This window comes from Salvia miltiorrhiza, unplaced genomic scaffold (genome assembly GCF_028751815.1).
Source record: "Salvia miltiorrhiza cultivar Shanhuang (shh) unplaced genomic scaffold, IMPLAD_Smil_shh fragScaff_scaffold_101, whole genome shotgun sequence".
NCBI classification, from domain to species: Eukaryota; Viridiplantae; Streptophyta; class Magnoliopsida; order Lamiales; family Lamiaceae; genus Salvia; species Salvia miltiorrhiza.
Window position 1 is genome coordinate 193,291 of NW_026651398.1, and position 22,540 is coordinate 215,830.

General features: G+C 40.8%; 5 protein-coding genes across 8 annotated transcripts; 3 read left to right on the forward strand and 2 right to left on the reverse strand.

Annotated features, from left to right (window-relative positions):
• Positions 1 to 828: 828 nt before the first annotated feature.
• LOC131002282 (mitochondrial fission protein ELM1-like) lies at positions 829 to 5,588 on the forward strand. The gene is made up of 11 exons (XM_057928777.1): positions 829 to 1,060; positions 1,294 to 1,441; positions 1,568 to 1,625; positions 2,152 to 2,248; positions 2,886 to 3,035; positions 3,167 to 3,293; positions 4,042 to 4,154; positions 4,235 to 4,298; positions 4,773 to 4,866; positions 4,954 to 5,062; positions 5,212 to 5,588. Exons 1-11 carry the CDS (start codon positions 941 to 943, stop codon positions 5,326 to 5,328), a joined length of 1,197 nt encoding a protein of 398 aa, XP_057784760.1. The 5' UTR covers positions 829 to 940; the 3' UTR covers positions 5,329 to 5,588.
• Positions 5,589 to 5,971: 383 nt separating this feature from the next.
• On the forward strand, positions 5,972 to 7,144 carry LOC131002287 (casparian strip membrane protein 1-like). The gene is made up of 3 exons (XM_057928785.1): positions 5,972 to 6,510; positions 6,594 to 6,717; positions 6,793 to 7,144. The coding sequence occupies exons 1-3, from the start codon at positions 6,239 to 6,241 to the stop codon at positions 7,006 to 7,008; spliced, it is 612 nt and encodes a 203-aa protein (XP_057784768.1). The 5' UTR covers positions 5,972 to 6,238; the 3' UTR covers positions 7,009 to 7,144.
• Positions 7,145 to 7,452: 308 nt separating this feature from the next.
• On the forward strand, positions 7,453 to 8,871 carry LOC131002267 (uncharacterized). The gene has a single exon (XM_057928750.1). It carries the CDS (start codon positions 7,453 to 7,455, stop codon positions 8,869 to 8,871), a length of 1,419 nt encoding a protein of 472 aa, XP_057784733.1.
• Positions 8,872 to 13,277: 4,406 nt separating this feature from the next.
• Positions 13,278 to 14,331, reverse strand: LOC131002286 (probable F-box protein At2g36090). The gene has a single exon (XM_057928784.1). It carries the CDS (start codon positions 14,329 to 14,331, stop codon positions 13,360 to 13,362), a length of 972 nt encoding a protein of 323 aa, XP_057784767.1. The 3' UTR covers positions 13,278 to 13,359.
• On the reverse strand, positions 13,278 to 19,380 carry LOC131002285 (nuclear intron maturase 4, mitochondrial). 4 transcript variants are annotated; one of them, XM_057928781.1, is made up of 3 exons: positions 19,072 to 19,379; positions 18,791 to 18,901; positions 13,278 to 18,623 (listed from the first exon to the last, which is right to left on the reverse strand). In XM_057928781.1, exons 2-3 carry the CDS (start codon positions 18,867 to 18,869, stop codon positions 16,180 to 16,182), a joined length of 2,523 nt encoding a protein of 840 aa, XP_057784764.1. In that variant the 5' UTR covers positions 18,870 to 18,901; positions 19,072 to 19,379; the 3' UTR covers positions 13,278 to 16,179. The 4 variants fall into 4 exon arrangements, with proteins under 4 accessions (XP_057784764.1, XP_057784763.1, XP_057784762.1 ...); XM_057928780.1 differs by having other exon boundaries at positions 18,791 to 18,928; XM_057928779.1 differs by having other exon boundaries at positions 18,791 to 19,380.
• Positions 19,381 to 22,540: the final 3,160 nt, after the last annotated feature.

Here is a 22,540-nt window from a genome sequence, read left to right on the forward strand (position 1 = left end):
TTAAAAGAATTAGCTACTCATAATCAAATTAGAAACAAATAAATAAATTAAAGTAAACATGAAACAAGAAAATAAATTAAATTGCGAATTAAATAAAATCACCACTTGAATTAAAACAACTAAAAATTCTCGTCTGCCTTGCTTCACAAAAAGTAGCCGCCAATCTTCACTAATCAACCAAAAGTAAAAACAATTGAAATTCCCTAATCAACTTAGCAATACGTGAACCGCCCAAAAAACTAAGGAAAAAGTTTATATATATCACCAAAGTCAACCATAATTCTCCCTTTTCTAAGTTGCGGCTAAGTGTAAAAAGAACAAGATAATAACCTAATTAATAATTATCATCTAACTATGCGGCTATGTGGAGGAATTACAAAACCAAGGGATTAAATATTCCCTTCAGTGACCGAACCCTCTCCCATAAATGGGCTTTCGGCCCTTAACAAAATAAAGCCCAAGAATTAATTAAAAAAAACGTTTTGGGCTAAATTCTAGACAATTAATTACAAGCTCAATCTCTAAATTTCTTCCAAAATCATAGGAACTTCATCCAAAATTCGACTTTCACCATCTCTTTGCATCCACGAGCTTCCACTCCAAATTTCGCTCAATTCCTACATTCAAAATATCACAAACCATGTAAAATCATATAAAACCATAACAAAACACACACTAAACTAAGTAACCAAAATGCACACTCAACAAATCTAAGTCGAAAATCCTAAAATCCGCTTTTATTTGAAGGTATTTCATATCCATGGAAAACATAATAAAAAATCGAAAGATTGTGTATTCTTTTTAAAATTTTAAAGATCATGAAAAAAATCAGAATTTGCTGAAAGTTCGTGTATTTTACGGTAAATATCCTTTTTTTAGGAATTGTAGAACCCTAAACCCAGAGCATAAGCCATATTGAAATTCATCATTTTTCTCATGAATGAACTCAATGCAGACCATCAGGAGAGCCATTGTGATCGGGAACGGCGTCGCCGGCGCCCAAAATCAGTGCATCGGCTTGCTTCGAGCCTTGGGTCTCTCCGATAGATACACACTCTTTGTAAGCCAATTTCTTTCTCAATTCACGAATTCTATTTTGAATTGGGCAACTTTTCAAATTGATTGATGTAAAGTATGCTACTCGTATCTCACAAACATGATTCGGGTGCTGAAATGTGCTATGAGGCATTGTCATTTGTAATAATCTTATGGTTTGGTCAATAGCTGCATTTTTCGCTCTATCTTCTTGTGGTGTATTGTGATGTCTGCTCATAATCTCTCCAATGATTGCAGCGTGTTAGTCGGCCGAGAGGTGGAATCAATGAGAAACTTCGTTGGTTGCCAGTTAATGTGCATAAACGATTAGATGGTGCTGTTGAGTGGATTCGTGGAAAACCATTTCGAGCAAAGAAATTGGTGCCGTTTCCAGCTGAGCGGAGAGGTGGTTTAGGCTCATAAGCTCTATAACTTTGTTTGTATATCTTCATCTGTGAGAAATTCATGAATTTAATCCAGAGGAATATTTATTGATTCCCATTTTGCGCCTCTGTGAATGGTATTGTCTCAGAAGTTTTAGAGGCAGATGCAAGGCATATCGTGAAAGCTGCCCAGCAAACATTTGATAGGTGCCTTTTCTTTTTTCAAGAATTTGATTGTGCTTTTGAAGTCGTTTTCTGAAAATTGGTTGGATAGGCATTGATTATTTCAAAAGCCCTAAAGATGTTCAATTGTCACTATTGCAATGCATTTAGTATCACCAGATATCTTTGATCAATTCTTTGAGCATCTTGCTTCCAACCAGTCACATCTCAAGTATTCTCGTATTGGTTTGTTTTCTGCTGATGTAGTTGGTTTAGTACCTCTTGAAACGTCACTTTGCTTTTTGCAAACTTATCATGCTTCATTTATAACTCGTTTTGGAACTTGGGTTCAATATATGAAGCAATAGCTATTTATGAAGGATGCTTAAAAGCATGTCTCTGTGCAGCATGGTCATCCATTTGTTATGCTTGGAGATCATGAAAAAACTTGATTGACATCTTTCATAGTTTAGGAGATACAGTTTGACATAATTATAGGCTTATAACTAATAAGGGGGGATATAGAGAACCTGGATGTGCTTCTGTGTGTTCTCAAGTTTCTTTCTTTTAGGGATGGCCCCATCTTGGTGGTTGCATCAGGTCATGATACCATCGCTATTGCAAGCTCCATCAAGAAGTTGGTTCCAGACAATATCTTTCTTGTTCAGGTATGATGAGGTGCTGATCATTATTTAATAATCGGAACATTAAATTTAAAGACCGCATCGCGGTGGTCTCAAACCCGAGACCTTTGGCCTCAGGCATTAACCACTCTACTGCTAGGCCAACACACACATACAAGGTGCTAAATAATTATCCCTTTGACATGGTCCTAGCTATTTTGCCTTTAAACTTTTGCAAATCCAAAATGTGTCTTCATATCCTAACTATAATCATATCATATTTGGAATGCTAAAATGAACAAGAGGAGATATAAAATCTAAAGGAACTTTATTTTACATATAGTTCTTATAAAGTGAATAATACAAATAGGCGAAAATAGAGTTACCTACAATTACGTTGTGTACAAAGTTATATTATTTCCTCTGGTTTTCTCTTTTCCATTCACAAGTAAGACAATTTTTAGGTTTTGCCAGTGACTTGTTCTCTCTCCCTCAATAGAGATGGTCCTCGTAGTTTTGAAGTTTGTAGGGGAAGAGGATGAAAGATGAGTGCAATATCTCCATGGTGAAGTTTTAACCTTTTCATTTGATGTGCAAGTAGAGTATGGTTAGTGAATCTGTGCTAGTTGAGAAGCATAATATTACCCTTCAGGATTTTATATGTTTTGCTATTTGCTTTCAGATACAGCATCCAAGGTCTCGTCTTCACAGATTTGATCTGGTGATAACACCTCAGCATGATTATTACCCCTTAATGCCTGAGGCACAAGAACAGATCCCTTTGTTTCTAAGAAGGTGGGTAACACCTCGAAAGTCTCCTGATAAACATGTGGTATGTTACTCCTTAATTGGTCAAAGGATTTCATTCACCACAGAAACTCTTCATCTGAAAATAGTTTGGGTTGTCTATCATTTGATTTGACATTGATTGTAAGCTATATATAGCTGAAAAGTTACTCTTAGGTCCTTACAGTGGGAGCTCTACACCAGGCTGATTCTGATGCTTTGAGAAGCGCAGCTTCTGTTTGGCATGATGAGATGGCACTCTTGCCTAAGCCCTTACTTGTTGTTTCCATTGGAGGTCCTACAAGTAGGTTATGCATTTCATTGTTCTGGACACTTAAAAACTTTTGACAGTGTTAGTAGGAATCATTGATCCATTACCCTGATGTCAGCATTTACACGTCAATATAATTTTTCAATATTGTGTTGGTACATTTAGAAGTTATCAGAAGACTAAATGCCCATTCTTTTAGATTATAAAAGCTTCAAAGAGAAGGTCTGATTGCTCTGGGTCATCCAGGTTTATCCTTCCCTTCTTACTTCCTTAGATATTATTATATTAATTAGAAAGAGTAGTATTTCATAATTTGTGAGATTCTATTTTTTTTTTGGGTAATGCTTATATGCTATTCTCCTGTTGCACATCCCTCGGATTCATCCAAATGCAAATGAAGCATAGTATTTTGTTTGTTCGATATGCAAACCTCTCTTGCTACAATGCTGAAGTTGCTGATCCAAAATGCTTCTACGTCATGTTTGTTCTCTCTTGCTATCTTCATCATACTGCCTCTGAACTTACATTTGTCTTGTAAATGTTTCTTTAGGCGATTACTCAAACTTCCTTTCTCATAATCTAAGAGCTCGATTCTAGTGATATATGTTCATAAATAACCATTTATATCCTGCATTGCATGTCAATCTGAATCTTACAATTTTCTATGTTTCTTCTTCACTTTTCACATATATAGGGTTCACCATTTATCTTCATGAAACCTCCTATTAGAATTTTCGATGTCATCGGATCAGCCTTTTTCTTGAATCTCTTTATTCTGTAGGACATTGCAGATACGGTGCTGATCTTGCAATGCAGCTTACAGCTGCAATGAAGAGTGTTCTTTCAACTTGTGGAAGTATCAGAATATCGTTCTCTCGTCGAACTCCCAAGACTGTGCGTACTCTCTTGATCTCTTCACAATTTATGTAATTATTTATTTGAAGCTAAATTCTTAGTCATGCTGTAATAAACAGGTATCTGACATCATTTTGACTGAATTCTCAAACCATCCCAGAGTCTACATTTGGAAAGGTCGAGGTAACTAATTGATTCTTCTCTCTTTCTGTGTCACCACTTGCAAAAGTTATGTTTTTATCAGATTTTGACAGATGTTATCATCTGTGACCGTCATATATTTCCTTAAATTTGAATAAAAGAGATTGGAGACCCTAGCACTGTATTCACACGACTGGTGGTTTCTCGTAATTCTTTGACTGTAATAAATATTCTTCTCTCATTCTGTTTCCTTTTTTCTTTTCTTCCCTGATTTGCTCTCCTCTCAGGGAAAACTTTTCTTTTGTAATTGGCTTCGCTTGTTGCTTTTGTTTGTGTTCTACCGTGTTGTTCTTTTTCTACATTACCATATGAAGGTGTAACTGTTGTTAACATTGTCAATAGTTTTGAAGAATATCTTTTACTACATAAAGGCTTTGATCAGTCAAATCAATAGATTATTATCAGTGAATTTTCTCTTCAAGAGCTAATCTAAATTGCATTGTATGATATCTTCAGATCCAAATCCACATATGGGACATCTAGCTTTAGCAGATGCTTTTGTAATTACAGCCGATTCAGTAAGCATGTTGAGTGAAGCTTGCAGCACAGGGTATGTGGCTGTGTAGAAATTTACTCCTTCAGTCTATCTTATTGTTTTAACAAAGTTTGTATTTCAATATCTGGATTGACACTGCAGGAAGCCTGTGTATGTAATTGGAGCAGAGCGGTGTACATGGAAGTTTTCGTACTTTATCAAAACCCTGCAGAGTAGAGGAGCAGTTCGACCATTCACCGGCACAGAAAATGTAAGCAATTGCTACCTACATCCTTTGGAATTCTTTTGGCCGCTAAAACATGAAAGCGAAAGGTTTCATTGAAAAACTAATTTCGCAATTATCCACTAATATCGACTCAGAATTTAGAAAATGGTAAATCTGTAAACTGGTTTTTGCAGATTTGTGAGAAATGGGAGTATGTTCCACTTGATGATACAAAGAAGGCTGCTGGTGAAGTGATTAAGGCAGTTGCTGAACGTGGATGGAGATTGCTGCCTCACTCAGATCTCTCATAATTTTAAGAGTATCTGATAAAGGCAAAGGATTCTTTCATTTGTACCCTCTTGTATTTTCTAGCCATATCAATTTCTTCTTCTTCTTCGTCTTCTTCTTCTTCTTCTTCTTCTTTCTGTGTGATTTCATTTTACTCATTAGTCATTATCGTTCTTTTGGACATTGTCTTATTCACCCTTATTTTGTGAAATTACTTGTAAGATATTGAATAATTTATTGGCTTTAATATTCTTATCAAGGTATTGTTTTATCTTTGGACAAATATCATCTTATGTCCCCACATACCGATTTTTCTAAAATTTATTGATTTTTGATTAGTTACGATTTCATACCTATCGTTTCAAAAAAAATTATATTTGTGTGCTAAATGCTAAATGTTAATGATGTGGACTACCAATGCAATTGCAAATTAGAACTCTCGCATATGGTGGTCAAAGAAGTTCAAAAGATTGTCTTTATTAGATAGTATAACAAATTGCCTCATAGTGGATTAGGGAAGGTATTTGGTGTTAGTTGACTAATTATTCTAATAGGCTAGCTAATTTTCTTATGATTGGGACATTACTTATGTCAGCCATGCATCTCTCTAAAATAAATCCCTTTTGACTTGTGAGGCTGTGACATAATTCCCAACTAGCAACTGATATTTGCATGATTGAATCTACTCCTTAATCTAATGTCACAAATTCAAAAAGTGATGAAATTAATATTCTCTCCCTCAACAGAAAGCGCAGCAACAACTCTTCTTGCTAGCTCCATTATCTTTACACTGCTGCATCATCCCAAGTTTTAATTTTAATTCCTAAACCAAACAAAATCACTATATATAGAGCCACATTTCCTATTTGCAATGCATCACAAAACAGCTCTTGCTCAATCTTCATTCATTAATTCCAAACCAAGAAAAGATCAATGGAGAAAAGTGAGGCCGCCACCATCGAAATGGGCGACACAAGCCGGGAAAGCAAAGGGAAAGCGCCTCTTCTCGCCGCCGCCGTCCACCACAATCGTGCGGCCGCCGGATACAAGAGGGGCGCCGCGGTGTTCGACCTCATCCTCCGCGTGTGCGCGGCGGCGGCAGCTATGGCCGCCACCATCACGATGGCGACCACGGAGCAGACGCTTCCCTTCTTCACTCAGTTCTTCCAGTTCCAAGCCAGCTACGACGATCTCCCTACTTTCTCGTCAGTCACCACAATCATTTGCAAATTAAAACTCTCATTTTTCGCATTGATTTTCAATTTAAACGGAATTATGCCTTTTTCAGATTCTTCGTTATAGCGATGGCGGTGGTCACCGGTTACCTAATTCTGTCGGTGCCTTTCTCCATTGTGTGCATTGCTCGCCCTGCTGTGATGGGGGCCCGCCTCCTACTCATTGTTTGCGACACAGTAAGCGCGCGCGCTCTCTTTCTCTCATGATTTTCTCTCTCTTTCTCTGCCTGATTTTGATGGTGATCGGTGCAGTTGGCAGTTACCTTGGCTACTTCAGCGGGGGGTGCGTCGGCGGCGATAGTGTACCTGGCCCACAACGGCAACTCCGACGCCAATTGGCTCGCTATATGCCAGCAGTTCAATGATTTCTGCCAGAGGGTCAGCGGCGCCGTCGTCGCCTCATTCGTCACCGTCGTCTTGCTCATTTTCTTAGTCGTCATCTCCGCCGTCGCTCTCAGGAAACATTAATCTCGGATTTGCCTTTTACATGTCCAATTGTCTATTGTTTGCTGTCATTTTTATTTCTATTTTGTTTCTCATCTCTATTGTTGTATTTCTGCAAATATTGTAACTCAATCACATTATACCACATTTGTTTGCATCATATTGTCGCCACAATTCCCAAAATATAATTAAAAAACGTCAATGATATGCAAAATACATTAAGTTTTCCGTAAATCGTACATATTCTTAAAACTAGCCACACAATTCATAATTTTTTTTGAAATATTTTTTTTTTACCTCGAATAACATTAAAATACCAAAAATCAATAAGTGAAACTCAGCTCATTTAGTTTTTTCCATTTCCTCTGGAGTTTCTCTAGGGCTTTTGAGAAAATAGCTTTTCGCCTTCACCTGCGATCTGTCTTCCCTCTGCGAAGGGATAGTGTGACCTTTTTCTTCGATCTGAATATGGATCCGGTTGAGATTCAACGACTCGTGGATCAACTGAAACTTTCGGAGGAAGCGGACCAAGCTACGGTGCCGCTAACGTCTAAACTCACCGAGCAGTTACGGGACAAAACCAAATTCTGCCTGGCTGGGAAGGTTTTCGCGAACAAACGAATTAATAGGGATTTATTGGTGACACACCTACCGAATATCCTTCAAACAACTCAGCGGGTGGATATTGAGATTGTTGGATCTAATATTTTCGTGGCTCACTTCAAATCTATCATGGATAAAAAATATGCGTTGAATGGAGGCCCGTGGCACTTCTTTCACGATCTCCTATTATTCTCTGAAATTGAAGGTTTCCAGAACCCTTCTGAGGTTAAATTTGAGAACTTTACTGGTTGGATCCAGTGCCATAATCTTCCGGTAGCCTGTATGCACCCTGAAGTTATTAAGCGTATTGGTGAACAGATTGGGTCAGTTCTCGAAGTAGATTTGGGAGCCGATGGTCTTTGTTTGGGAAGATTTGCCCGGGTTCGGGTAAGCTGGCTTTTATCTAGACCCCTGCAAAGGTGTATACGTTTATTACCTGATGGTGAGATGGAGGGAGCGATTATTATCCTCCTCTATGAAAAGATACCTAACTTTTGCTTTAAATGCGGAAAAATTGGGCATCTTTATCGTTTCTGTGATGAGTCAACCATGACCACCCAGGAGATGAAATATGGCACGTGGCTGATGGCGCCCAAAACTTTTGTCCCTAGCCGAAAGGCGGCCCCAAATTATCAGCACACTTCTGGAGTGCCCTCGCAATCCAAGTCAGAACAAGGAGACAGCCATTTCCAGGTGATAAACGTGCTGGAACGTAGCTCGCCTACACGTAACCTGCTGATAGTTGAATCGATTGAGCCTCTCATGGCTAAAGCCATTACTCCAAAATGTTTTAACTCTACCTCAGGAGATACCAATACTAGATCTAAGACGGAGTCCGGAGGAAAGGAGAACTTGGTAGATGAAAGGGAGATGGAGTCGGATAAGGGTGGCTCGAAGGGGGGCGACATGGTTGTCAGAGATAGTCCTGGGAGAAGGACTAGTAGCTGGAAAAGGCAGTCGAAGACGAACAAGGTGATTTCTGCGGAGAGAGGGGGGAGAGGGGGTAGAGGTGGCAGGGGGAAAAATTCGAGCATGAAGGAGAAGAAGATAGAAGCTTTTGAGCAGGGGAATGTTGGTTATTTTGATAAAGCTGACAACTCTACACTTGAACCTATCTCTACTGATATAAATGTGGCCTCTACATTTGGCAGCAAGAAAAGAAATGGGGACCTCGTCTGTGATGTTGAGATAGAGGCCCCTTGTCTTAAGCATCCACGTCTCACTGATGAAACCGATATGAAATCAACGGCGGAGGCTGCTGAGCAGCCCCGCCGATCCCAATGAATTGCATAATTTGGAATGCTCGGGGGTTGGGCAAACCTCGAGCATTCCAGGAGCTTCGTCGGATGGTTTCCGGCTTGTCCCCTGTTTTACTTTTTATTTGTGAAACGAAAACTCATGTTAGTAAGTGCGAACAGTGGAGATCTATGCTAGCCTTTGACGGACATTTTGTGGTGAACCCTCGGGGTGCTAGCGGAGGACTTATGATGTTTTGGAAGAGTCCTTTGAGTGTGGATATTAAAAGCTTTTCTCTGGGTCATATCGACTGTGTGGTCTCCGTGGATGATAAGAAATGGAGATTTACCGGTTTTTATGGCAATCCCGAACTTTCAATGAGGCATCATTCATGGGAGCTTTTAAGACGTCTCGCAGGAATGCCTATGGATCTTATCCCTTGGATTTTAGGGGGAGATTTTAATGAGATCTTATGTCAACACAAGAAGAAAGGAGGCAACAAGAAATCTTGGTCCCAAATGTTGAATTTTCGTTCTGCTATCGAGACTTGCGATTTGAAGCCGATTAAGAACAATGCTGATTTTACATGGACTAATAAGAGAGAAGGAGCAGGTTCTGTTCAGGAACTTCTTGATCGATTCTTCACCAATGAGCAAGGTTGTCTTGCCTTTGGCAATATTATGGCTACTGTTCTGGATAACTATGGCTCGGACCATAGAGCTATTTTACTCAGATTGGAGGATAAGGAAGGAGGGTCTGCGAAGGGTGGTGAAAAAAGGTTCTTTTTCGAACAAAAATGGATGCTTGATGGTTCGTTCTCAGCAGACTTGCTGATGAACTGGAGATTATTTGGGGGTCAACCTACGCATGATCGTCTTCGAAGGTGCCAAAGTTTTCTTACTAAATGGGTCAATTCTGAGTTTAAGAACCCCACGAAGAAGCTTGAAGAGCTACGGAAGAAGAGAGTCTTGATTCTTAACAGAAATGCCCACAAAGACAAGAGTGCCGAACTACGCGAGCTTAATGAAGCTATTGAACGCCTTTCTGAGGCCGAGGAGATCCACTGGAAACAGAGGTCGCGGGCAGTTTGGCTTAGCGATGGCGACCGCAACTCTAAATTCTTTCACACTTTTGCTTCTGAGAGAAAACGAAAGAATCGCATCCAATTTTTGATTGATCCTTTTGGTGTGGTTAAGAAGGACGACAAAGAGAAGGCCTTGATTGTTCAAAACTTTTTTGCTGACCTTTTTAGGTCAAATTTCCCGCAGGCGATCGACTTTGACAACGTTACCTTGCATGTGTCGCACAAGTTTAATGTGGCCTCTCGACAATTCTTGGCTGCACCTTTTACTTGTGAGGAGGTTAGAAAAGCCATCTTCCAGATGAACCCCCATAAAGCCCCGGGGCCGGATGGTTTCCCACCTATTTTTTTTCAAAAGTACTGGAGTGAGATCGGTGAAGCTATTACCCGGGATGTGCTGCTTATTCTTAATGGGGAATCAAGCATCAGAGAATGGAATTACACACTCATTGTGCTTATTCCAAAAACTAAAAGCCCCAAGAATGTTAGTGATTTCCGCCCGATCAGTTTGTGTAACACCATTTACAAAATTGTAGCTAAAGCTTTGGCGAATAGGCTTAAACGGGTCCTTGGGGATGTGATTGATGAATCCCAAAGTGCGTTCGTTCCCGGCCGTTTGATTTCTGATAATATCCTTATTGGGTACGAGTGCTTGCACAGACTTAGAAACCAAAAGACGAGTAGACATGGTTTTGCAGCGGTCAAGCTCGACATGAGCAAGGCATATGACCGTGTGGAGTGGGGTTTTTTGAGGGCTATGATGACTGCTATGGGTTTCCCACAAGGCTTTTTAAACACGATCATGGACTGTGTGTCCACCGCTCATTTTGGGTTTGTCATTAACAGTAAGGTTTTTGGTTCTGTTGTGCCGTCTAGAGGCCTCCGACAAGGCTGTCCACTCTCGTCATTCTTATTTGCAATCTGTGCACAGGGGTTCTCAGCTATGCTTCAAAGCTACGAGCACCAAGCGAAGTTTGAAGGGGTCAAAGTGGCCAAGTCCAGTCCGACGATTTCCCACCTTTTCTTCGCTGATGACAGCCTTCTTTTCTTCAGGGCTAACGGGAATGGAGCGCTTGCTATCCGACAAGTGCTCGAAACTTATTCGCGTGCGTCTGGTCAGGTTATCAACCTTGAGAAGTCAGCTGTCAGCTTTAGCCCATGTTCTAAGAAACAAGATATGGCTGACGTTATCCAAGCTTTGGGCATTCGAGAAACTAATGGTCACGCTATTTATCTTGGGCTTCCTACTTTTGTGATGAGGCAAAAGAAACTCCAGTTCGACTATCTTAGGGAGCGTATCAGTAAGAAGCTCGGCTCCTGGAAGAACAAGTTTTTCTCGGCCGGAGGTAAAGAGGTCCTTCTCAAGTCTATTATTCAAGCGATTCCAACTTACACTATGAGCTGCTTCAAAGTGCCCGATGGAGTGGTCAGTGATATCAATAAAGCCTGTGCAAATTTTTGGTGGGGCCAGACAGAGAAAGGTAGACAAATGCACTGGACTTCATGGCAATCCCTTTGCAAGCAAAAATCTAAGGGTGGAATGGGTTTTCGAGATTTGGAGGCTTTCAACCGGGCGTTGTTGGCTAAGCAAGCGTGGCGACTGGTTAAATTCCCGGATTCGCTGGTGGCAAGAGTTTTGAAAAGTAAGTACTTCAGAGAGTGCGATATTATGGAAGCTCAACCTTCATCTAATGCATCATTCTCGTGGAGATCCATCTGTTGGGGCAAAGGTTTGCTTGAGGGTGGTTTAAAGTGGAGAGTTGGAGATGGTCAAAGTATTAGAGCCTTTCATGACAAGTGGATTCCGGGGTCTGGTTCCGGGTTTGCTGCTGCTGTGATGCCCAACGAAGCTTTTTCTCGTGTCTCGGATTTCATTTTGGCCGATAAGGAGTGGGACCTGCCAAAGCTCAATGACTCTTTTCTCAACTTTGAAATCGCAGCCATCACCTCAATCAACCTTAAAGAGACTCCGAAGAATGATTCTAGATTTTGGATTTTTGACGAGAAGGGCCGTTTTTCGGTTAAATCTGGTTACCTTGCAGTTGTGGGGTTTTATGACCCACACCCGTCATCCACGTCGGCTCCTGGTGAGTGGTGGAGTTTTCTGTGGGCTGCTAATTTACCTCCTAAGATTAAGATTTTCATGTGGAGAGCTCTCCATAACTGGATCGCTGTGGATGCGAATCTCCATCGCCATCATGTTCCTTCATCTGGTATCTGCTCATGGTGTCTTCGGGATTGGGGGACGACAAAGCACTGTCTCTTTTTCTGTGAGAAAAGCCAGCTGATCTGGAAACTTTCCCCATGGTGGTTTTTTTTTGAAGAGTAGCAAACATCTCAGTTTTGAAGATATTTGCTGGAAGCTCTACAAAACTTTTTCGACTGAGGACTTTGAGCTGTTTTGTGTTAATACATGGTGGATTTGGAAGCGCCTTTGTGATGAGAAACACGGAAAAGCGGTGGATGGGACCGAGGATGTGAGCTACAGATGCGAGATCTTTTTGAATAATTTCCAAGAGGCTCGAGGCCGACTTTTTGATCAGCATCAGATCCTCCCTAGAGAAGGCGACAAACGTTGGATTCCGCCGAGGAAAGGTGTGACCCGGCTGGACGTTGATGTTTCTATTCATGAGGGAAGAAATATCACTGTGTTGGGTTCATCCTTCGTAATCACGAGGGCAAGCCTGTTGCAGCGGGAGCTCAGAGAATTGGCCGGACTCAGACGACACTTATGGGTGAACTCCACGCTTTGTTGATTGGGATTGGTTTTAGTCTTGAGAATGATGTCGGCCCCATTATTGCCTATTCTGATTCTATCCTCGCAATTCACGTGCTGCACGACGAGAAGAGTAGCTCTGATTCTCTTTGTGATGATCTTTTGTCGGCCTTTGCTCATGCTAGGGAGCATTGTGTGATTGACTTTCGACATGTTCGTAGGGAGGCCAATGGCGCTGCCCATTGTTTAGCGAGTTTCGCTTCTTCTATCGATGATGTAATCATTTGGAAGTCGGATTTCCCGATCTGGCTTACAGATATTCTTCATCGGGACTTAATATAATTCTCTATCTTTGGTTCAAAAAAAAAAAAAACTCAACTCATTTGCATGAACAGTGATTTTAAATGTTTAATTTCCATATAATATGATACACAGTTTTAAAATTTCTTTATTTAGTTGTATAACTAATCAAAAATATATATATATTCAATAACACATCAATATTTCACAAATCAAGCCCATTTTTGACATCTGTAATTAATTTTGGAGAGTTTCAATCACGTGACAAAATTAACAAATTAAAAATTAATAATATATTGTATCACAACGTTTTAATAATTACGTGAAATTCCAAAAATACCTTATATAGTGCATATATTTATAGGTGAATAATCCAAAATAAAATAGTATAGTAATTAAAAAGAAAACAAATCCAAGATGACACTATCTTTAATTACAATTACAAAAAATAATACCAAAAATAGAAATAAATGGATACTCCAATAGCTAAACACACCATGTCCCAATCTCCCTCCCTCCTCAACTCTCTCTCTCTTCTCTCTTTCTTCATCTCCTCAAACTCTGCGTACCTCCGCCGCGCCACCGCCCCCCTGTTCTTCCCGGCGCCCTTTTTGCCCACCAACGCCCCCTGCAAAATGACTACACTCTCCTTCCCATTCAAATGCTTCCCATCCATGTCCTCCATCTCCAGCCTCACTCCCTTCACCTCCATCTCGCCGCCGCACGTGACTACTATCCCGCACTGCACGTGACCTCCGTCGCCGCCCAATATCGATCCAAATCGCACCTCCATTTCCCCCGTCAGCCAGTGCCGCCTCACGGAGACGGGCTCGTGCGACGACAAATTCGCCGCCCGCCTCCCCGCCGGATCAATCAGAATCCAGCTCAGCGTCATTCTATCTAGAATTCCTTCATGCATGCCGGCACCGTCGCCGTCGGAGATCTTGACGGCGGCGTGGGCGGAGTCCTTGAGTTCTAGAAGGTCGACCCGGAAAGGCGACCACCGGAACCAGTCGCCGCCTGTTTCGGTGGAGTGGAGCTTGGTGAAGATTAGTTTGCCGTCGTAATGTATGTCGACGGCGGAGAGTATCTCCGGCGGGGCGGAGGAAGGGTGGGTGATGGGGCGTTGGGAGAGGAGAGGAAATGCGTGAGAGAAAAAAGCACGGGGGCCGCCGCCGGGGAAGGTGGAAATGAGTTGGGTGAGGCGCGGAGAGGCGGTGGCCGGCCATGTTGAGTGGCATATGCTGAGCCATAGGTTGTGGTGAGAGGCCTGACGGCGGAGAGCGGTGGAGCAGCACGCGGCGGAGGCGAGGGCTGGGCCGTTCAAACGGCTGAGGATGTGAGAATCGATGATTTCGGGGTGCAAGGTGTGAAAGCCGGCCGCGGCGCCGGCCGGTGGCGGAGGATTCATTTCTTTTGGCAGTAAAAATGTGTATTATTTGAATAATTAGGGAACATATGATTATATAGTAATTGCAACTTGAGAATGAGCTTATTATGACCCAAAACGCCACTTCTAGTATTCAAGATCAAGAGATTGCACAAGTAATACTATATTTTTAATTTTTATAAATAAATTGTAACATGACCAAAAAATAATGACCGGCTTTTTAACGCTAATCTTGTTCTTGTCTAAATTTGATGATTCTATTCTGCAAATATAAAATTATAAAGTCGTTGTCCTCAAATTTGTTTAGTGCTTATGTGCGTAATGCGGTGGTGAGTAACATCAACACATTTGCTACGTTTGAACTGATTTTTGTTTTAATCTAATTAATTATATATGCGAGTGTCGTGTTGGATTTCTAATTTCTATTATTTTAAGGGAAAGTCTAATTTCGTGAGTTCAAACTCAAACTCGCTACATAATAACTTGTGTAAGATAAGATTTGCATAACCAAATTTTATAAGCATAAACATAATAGGAAATTACAATCAATGAACTACATGATATTATTAGTGTGTACGTCATCAAAGTCAAGTAGTTGTCTCAACAACTTCAACTTGATCACATCTAAAGCGTAGAAACCTCAACTAATTTAGCTATAACAATTTTTTTTTATTTAGCTAATTTGTGGGTGGACACAATGTGCCTATTTAGCATCAATCTTTTCAAAAATAGATTACGAAAATATTTTGGAGAAAAATAAAAAAAGAAAATAAGTGAAGATGTTTCAGAGACGGATGGAGTACTATGCAATAATATAAGTCAATGAATAACACATTGCAGTAGATAAATGACATGGTCTACTGGAAGAGGATCTTAGTTCATTTCTTCAAGCAAGAACACATCAAGCATTCACCTTAAAGAAATGAGGAACCTCAAAATAAAAAATCTCAAATAGTAGCTAGACCACATGGCATTATAATAGTACCTTTGGAAAAATGATAAATCAATATTTCCTTCTCGAGCTAGAATTGTTTGCGCCTCTGCATCCAAATGTTCTGCCCAGAATGTCAGATGCTATCACGAAGCAAAACTAGCTAAATGTTCATACAAAGAAAATGCCAGCGTTCTAGTTTGCAGAACAATATAACAGAACGAAGCAATGACCGGAACAAGTTACTGTGGCAAAAAAGATGATGCCCATATCAACCTATCATATAAGGAGATGCTACATACCATTAAGCCAGCAACCGAATTTGCATGATTTGCTAGTCGGCTAGTTCCATCTATGCAATCAGCATATGATGTTGCACGTACATCCCTGTAAGCATTTCAAAGAGATAATAAACTGAAGAAATAATATCCTGACTGCTGCTGTGGATAAAAAAGTCACAGAAACTTCTAAAATCAGGACATTGACATATCGACTCAAGGTATCAAACACGGAATACACATTAGTGTTATCTAACTATACCTGCAGATGCAAAACAACTGTGGCCCCAATTTTCTGAAAGACCGAAAGCCACTGTTGCTATGGCAATGTCAAATAAAGAAGCATCCACTACAAATGATTATAGAGAGAGACTGGTGAAAAACAAAAGATAGCAGGACTTGGTGGTATGAGCTTTTAGCATTGACTATTACTGCAGAAGTTAATAAGTACTCAGTTCAGCTATATTTTCACTATGAAAAGATAAGAGCATTCTCTCTCTTGCCTTAAATAATATACTTCAAAATCAAGAGAAGATTTAAGTTACCACCTTAGCTGCTGCACATGGAATACAAGATGCCATAGCTGCATTTCTGCAGTAGCTACATTTCCCAATGTGAACAGCATGCATGGATAGAAACAACATGAGCAAAGAATAGAATTCATCTCCAAGCACCAAATTCTATTGATTGCAGCGACATGTTTCCAAGAAATAAGTCTTTTACATGCTTTTTACATAATCCTATTCTCCTCCTATGTAAGCTGGGATGTATAGAACTTGAAAATCCAGTCTTCCAAGCTGGAAATTTTTGTCTTTCCATTACATGAAGAGTATAAACACAAGAGACTGAGGCTGAGCACCCTATGGCGAAACAATAGCAAGGACGTGACTCGCTCACCATTCTAGCCAATGACAATGAACATAAACCACTGTATTGTATTCCATACATTAAGGCACCATCAAAGTTAGATTCCAGAGAAATCAGTTCCGTGTTTTCTTCCTCAAGTTCAATATCTTGAGTTGAGGGGATTCTACTCAGCTGTGAATCAAATTTCTTCTCTATATCTGCCTCATGAATCCTATACTTCACAGCTAGTGTTCGGATGCATGACATTCTTACTTGATCACAGATTATCTTCTTCACTTCGTTAAAGTTGTTGCATCCCCTGTACCATCTTAGCCAGCGGTGAACTATCCCTGTAAACCAATCAATAATTTGGTCCTGATCCAGTAAGATTAGTACATAACATGGTCGAGCATATCCCTCCCTATTAGTCAATCCATAGCGATGAAGACGTTTTGTTAAGATGTTTAGTGGGACAACAGTTTCTGTTATAGAAAGAGGTTGGGGTGAAGAATCGGAGCCAGTTAAAAGAGCAAGTGTCGCAGATGTCTCAGAATCAACATATTCTTTAGCTCGTTTCTGAAACTCAAAGTAAGCATCTCTTAATTCTGGTGGAAGAGCCGGTTCCACAACAAGCTTCGTTAACAGTTTTTCTTCATTCCCTGCACTTTTAGCATTTACATGCTGCATCCATATTTTCAGCAACACCTTGTACCAGTGGTCTGTTTTCATCCCAGATCTACGATAGTAGGAAATCTGATGTAAAATGGAGCTGCTATCAGCTAAATGTTTGATCTCTGACTCTTTAACCTTTTTTAGTCCATGAGCCAGCCATTTCTTCCCAATTCTGAGAGCTCCTGCATCCCAAGACTCTTGTTTCTGTTCAGCAAATATTTTGACTTTGTCCTTTAACTTGTGAACAGCCCGTAAAGCAGGAGTCTCTTTCATGCGCCTTCTGATCAAAGTACCAAGAAACTTAACACCACGTGGATCATTGGATGCTAAAATATCAGCTTGATCATCTACCTCCAAGTAGAGAGAATTCTTTAAGAACCCTTCAATTTCAGACTTGAACGTCAAAGCGACTTCTTTGGAACCGGAAAAGGCAAAAAATATCTCATCCATAAAGCGACAACAATGCACCCTCACACCTGAGTCCTTTCCAGAATCATGTTGTTGCAAACTACTGCCACTTATCTGTTTCCTAAACCAGCCACGGAGCTTTGAGTGCGACTTCTGCTCTTCAGACCTAACTGTGTACGAAGTCTCATAGTGCATTGACATCTTGTATACCTCACGGTCAAAGAGATCAAGATATATGTTCATCAATATAGGTGACAGGACCCCTTCTTGTGGAAGACCGTGTCCTTTAGGAAAAGACCCAAACTCTATATTGATCACTCTGGCTTTAAACATATCCTTTATAATACCACATAAAACCGGATCTTCTATCTTATCCTCCATTGTTGACAGGAGTTTTCCAAGGATGCAATCATCAAGATTTTTGTTAATGGGCAAAGTGAACCACCAGTCAGGATCAGGTATCTCTTTGCGTATATATTTCAATGCTGACCAATGGTCCCTATTACTTCGAAGACCGTGGGAAATCCTAGAGAAGTAAGGGCGGTAAACAACTTCCAAGACTATCCTAATAGCCTCTTGAACAACCCTTAATTTCAGTTCTGGTAAAACTAGTTCCTCTTTCTTGACCTTTGGCCCTCTAGTCCGTAATGAATACGTATTAGCCCCAACATCAAACTTTCCGTCAGCTAGTTCTTCTGCAATGGACAAAAACGGCAAGTTATCACCATCTGATGCCAAATCAACATTAGAGGTCAATCTTATACAATCATATGCATCCTTTAGAGTGTTGGGGTCGGCAATCACTTTCATCATGAGGCCCTGGTATTTCCCATTCCTGTATTGTGCTTTCACCTTCTTCTTTATTCGCATCTCAAGAAACCTTTTGATCTCCACACAGGTTTTTTGTTTTGATTTTTTGTTGGAAACTTCATAAGATTCTTGAACCAAGGATGCCAAATTCTTAGCCAGGGCTATTTTTTCGGATCTTTCAACACCACAATAGCTTTCTTGCCCGGCTTTGTCGGGTGAGTTTGAGGACTCCTCCAACAAGTTAGCCAAATTCTTGGCCAGTGGAACTTTTCTAATTCCATTACCACCTTCACAATACTCAGTAGGCGGTTGATTTGGATCCCGGGTTGAATAAAATGCAACAGGCAGAAATCTACGAGCAGAGCTCCCTGACACAAGATTCTTCATAATTTCATTACATAATCTCCAAAGAAAGCAAAAGAAAATTAGCAACAACTTTTAAAGGAAGATTGAAGATTCGACAAAGGCAATACGGTTCAATCTAAAGGATGATATGACGAAAGATAAACAGGTAACAAGTGTATGGAGGCTTTACCGATAGTGGTCACAGGCAGAAAGAAGTTGGACTCAACACGAGAAAGCTTTCTTAGCAGTCGGTGAGATTTCGCGAGCATGGCTGCTCCCTGGAGTTTTACTATCTCATTTCCTAGGCATTTTTTCGATGAGAACTCAGCTGTCATGAAATTTAAAGCTCTAGCAGCCTCAACACACAAATAGGGGGTATGGAATATTCACTTTCTCATAGACATTTCAACAAACAAGTAGCGGATTGAAAATTGCTTCCAACTAAAGTGAGAGGATGTTTAGCCAGATTACCTCTTTGGTTTTAGAGGTCCAGAAGCTTCATTCTTGGTTTTTCTGTGCCCCTCCAACAACTTTTATGTCAATGGCCATCTCCAACCCAGACTCATAACCAAAAATGTAGTAGAATCTTTGTTCCAACCGCTACCCAAAACGCATTACGTGCAATTCGAATCCTAAATTTATATAAATTAGAAGAAGGAGTGGAGCAATGAGAAGAAAAAGAAGCAGAGTGAAGCAGCGGCGATGAATTGCAGAAGGAAGAAGAAGAAGCAGCGCTGTGATGGGAAGAAGCTGGACTGTTTGTTTTTCAATTTTGCATTTTCAGTTATTGCTTTTAATTGACCTATTTTTCTAAAATGCATTGTTGATTTACTATGGACTTTTAACTTAGATATATTTAAATTAATTAAATATAGTATTTAATTATCATATAAAATATGTCCCCTTGGGATGGCCTAGTGGTTGGGGTGGTTGCCTCTTGTCTAAGAGGTCATTGGTTCGAGTACTCTCGGCCACAATAACCACTAGGTGGGTTGTGTGTGGTTTGTATTATTTATAATGTAATTTTATCAAAAAAAATTATCATATAAAATATGAACTATGCTTAAACGCAAAAAAAACAAATGACAAATTCATGTGTAAACTAGAAAGTTATAAATAGCTAATTATGATTTATGCCTAAATTATCATCATAGTATTCACATAAATATCACTACTATAATATTAAAATAAAAATAATAACAATAATATAAATATTATACGGGCAAAATGAGATATACATAAAAAGACAAAACCTAAAACATACTCACTATTTATAAAATAATAAATTATACCCATTTCTGTTTCAAAAAATAAATAAATTATACCCATTTAGAACATTTTTATCCTTATGTACAATTCGTACATTGTTCGACACTGAAGTGTCGAGCATCATTGTCCAGTGCTCAAGTGTCGAGTGTCGAGTTTGTCGAGCATTTAATGTTGAACTCTTGCTCGACACCTCAAGCATCCAGCATCGAGCATTGCGTGTTGTCGAGCATTGAACCTAATTCAAATTTCAGGCGGAGGAGCAGCGCAGTGAGGCGAGGCGAAAGAGCAGCTCAGCAAGGTGAGGCGAGGCGAGGCGTGGCGAGATGGAAGGAGACCCAACAGATCGAGATAGAGAGAGTCGAGCTTGTTGAGCAACTATTGTTGTTCTATATCGCTCGACATGTATGACTTGTCGAGCATGTCGAGCAATTGTTGTTGTTCTACATCGCTCGACTTACAAACGTTACTCGGCATGCTCGATAAAAATTGTAATGGGTAAAATTCATATAAGATCAGAGCAGATAATATTGGATAACCAGAGCAGAGCAGCTCTAGAAAACTAGAGCAGATCAGCTCTGGAAGACCAGAGCAGAGCAGCTCGGATGACCAGAGCAGAGTAGCTCTGGAAGACCAGCTAGACCAGATCAGATCTGGAAGACCAGAGCAGAGCAGCTCTGGAAAACCAGAGCAGACCAGATCTGAATGACCAGAGCAAAGCAACTCTAGAAGACCAGAGCAGACCAGATCTGGATGACCAGAGCAGACCAGAGCCGAACAGATCGGAAGACCAGAGCAGACTAGATCTGAAAGACCAGAATAGAGCAACTCGGATGACCAAAGCAGAGCAGCTCTGGAAGACCAGAGCAGACCAGAACAGAGCAGCTCGGAAGCTTGAGCTGACAGCTCGGATGACCAGAGCAGAGAAGCTCTGGAAGACCAGAGCAGACCAGTTCTGGAAGACCAGAACAGAGCAGCTCTGGCAGACCAGAGCAGAGCAGCTCGGAAGCCAGAGCGGACAAACTGTAGTGGGCAAATTTTGTATAGCCCATTCGAATAAATATTCGCGGCCCAAGCACCTAGCCCAATCCAAAAAACTGAATTCATTTCAATTAATTAAGCCCAACCCGGTACTTTAGGTCATCAAGGCCCATCGACCCAAACCCTAGATAGGGCAGCGACTTGGGGAGAAAGAAATGAATGAGGTCAGGGATACGATCCCCCGAAGATCGGAACGACTAGGTTTAAGGAGACGTGCCAGCAAAACCCTAACCATCAGGTGATCACGGTATAAATAAGAGCCAACTAGGTCATTCGACCCACACGACCATTCGCACTCCAACACGTTCTCTCACTCTCCTTTCTCCACTCGCACTATTCTGTCTCCACGCTCTCAGTCTTAGGTTTTCTGGTGATCGGATCAACCGGGACGACTCAACGACCCTCGCTCATTGCTCAATCGCCTTCAGCTCCGTCGACCAGATCGACCCGATTTACTCTTTCATTTACTTTCAATTACTTTCAATACGATTTTTATTAATATTGTTTACTAACTTGAGAGTCGGAGGCCCTTCCATCGACACCCTCCATCGGTGCTCTTCGGAGGGCTCTAACGTTGCTTGTGGTCTCAGGTTGCTAGTGCCCGTCGATTTAGACGTGACTGACGTCACTTTCGTAATTGTCGGATTCATCCCCTACAAAAGTCAAGTATGTCGAGCAACAGTTCTAAATGCTTAATGCTCGACATGCTCAACTCCAAGTGATCGAGCATGTCGAGTATTTGTTCATATCCCACCTATGCTCGAGATGCTTGACTTGTCGAACATGCCGAACAAAGTTCACGATTCAAGCAATGTAGAACAAACACACGAATCTTTGAAATATATCAACTGCAATTCAATAATGTTATTCATATAAATCATAAAAATAGCTCTAATAACCATAACTATTGTATAGAAGACCTCAATATACTTTCAAACCACCGGATTAAGTACGAATCGAAGAAACCCAATATTGAAGAAGAAGTTTTCTGGGTTTTGAAGATAAGTATTTTGTAAAATTTTATTTTGTGTTTGATTTTCAATTTGTGGAGGCGGGAGGCTGCGGCGATGCGCAGTGCAGCTGGACGGAGGGGGGAATCGGTGGAGGGAGAGAGAGAGAGAAGAGGAAGGGGATGCGATTTGGGGAGGGAAAAGGGTGCTTATATGGGAATTCTTTTTTTGGGTTAATGGTAGTCTTTACCCTATTTGAAAGACAAAAACAAAAATATACCACTATAAAAGAAATGTATAAAATGTACCCATTTTGGGGTTGAAATGACTAAGATACCCTTAAAACAAAAAGGAAATATCAAACAAATCCCCTTGCTCGCCATGCTCGACATCTCCGCCTTGCTCAACAGTTCAATGCTCGACGCTCGACGCCTTCGCCTCGCTCGACAGTTCTCAATTGCTCGACACACGATGCTCGATGCTTGAGGTGTCGAGCAATAGTTCAATATGAACTATTGCTCGCCTTGCTCGACAGTTCAATGCTTGACGCTCGACGCCTCCGCCTCGCTCGACAGTTCTTAGTTGCTCGACACTCGATGCTCGACGCTTGATACTCGAGGTGTCAATAAATAGTTCAAATTGAACTATTGCTCGACACCTCGATGCTCGACAGTTCAATGCTT

Bases quoted from the DNA above. Each gene is read 5' to 3' on its own strand.
- LOC131002282 (XM_057928777.1), top strand. From the start codon at position 941: ATGAACTCAATGCAGACCATCAGGAGAGCCATTGTGATCGGGAACGGC. The intron at 4,299-4,772 runs GTAACTAATTGA...TGATATCTTCAG, and splicing joins CTACATTTGGAAAGGTCGAG to ATCCAAATCCACATATGGGA. The intron at 4,867-4,953 runs GTATGTGGCTGT...TTGACACTGCAG, and splicing joins AGTGAAGCTTGCAGCACAGG to GAAGCCTGTGTATGTAATTG.
- LOC131002287 (XM_057928785.1), top strand. From the start codon at position 6,239: ATGGAGAAAAGTGAGGCCGCCACCATCGAAATGGGCGACACAAGCCGG. The intron at 6,511-6,593 runs GTCAGTCACCAC...TGCCTTTTTCAG, and splicing joins GACGATCTCCCTACTTTCTC to ATTCTTCGTTATAGCGATGG. The intron at 6,718-6,792 runs GTAAGCGCGCGC...TGATCGGTGCAG, and splicing joins TACTCATTGTTTGCGACACA to TTGGCAGTTACCTTGGCTAC.
- LOC131002267 (XM_057928750.1), top strand. From the start codon at position 7,453: ATGGATCCGGTTGAGATTCAACGACTCGTGGATCAACTGAAACTTTCG.
- LOC131002286 (XM_057928784.1), bottom strand. From the start codon at position 14,331: ATGAATCCTCCGCCACCGGCCGGCGCCGCGGCCGGCTTTCACACCTTG.
- LOC131002285 (XM_057928779.1), bottom strand. From the start codon at position 18,935: ATGACAGCTGAGTTCTCATCGAAAAAATGCCTAGGAAATGAGATAGTA. The intron at 18,624-18,790 runs GTAAAGCCTCCA...ATCTTGTGTCAG, and splicing joins TCTGCCTGTGACCACTATCG to GGAGCTCTGCTCGTAGATTT.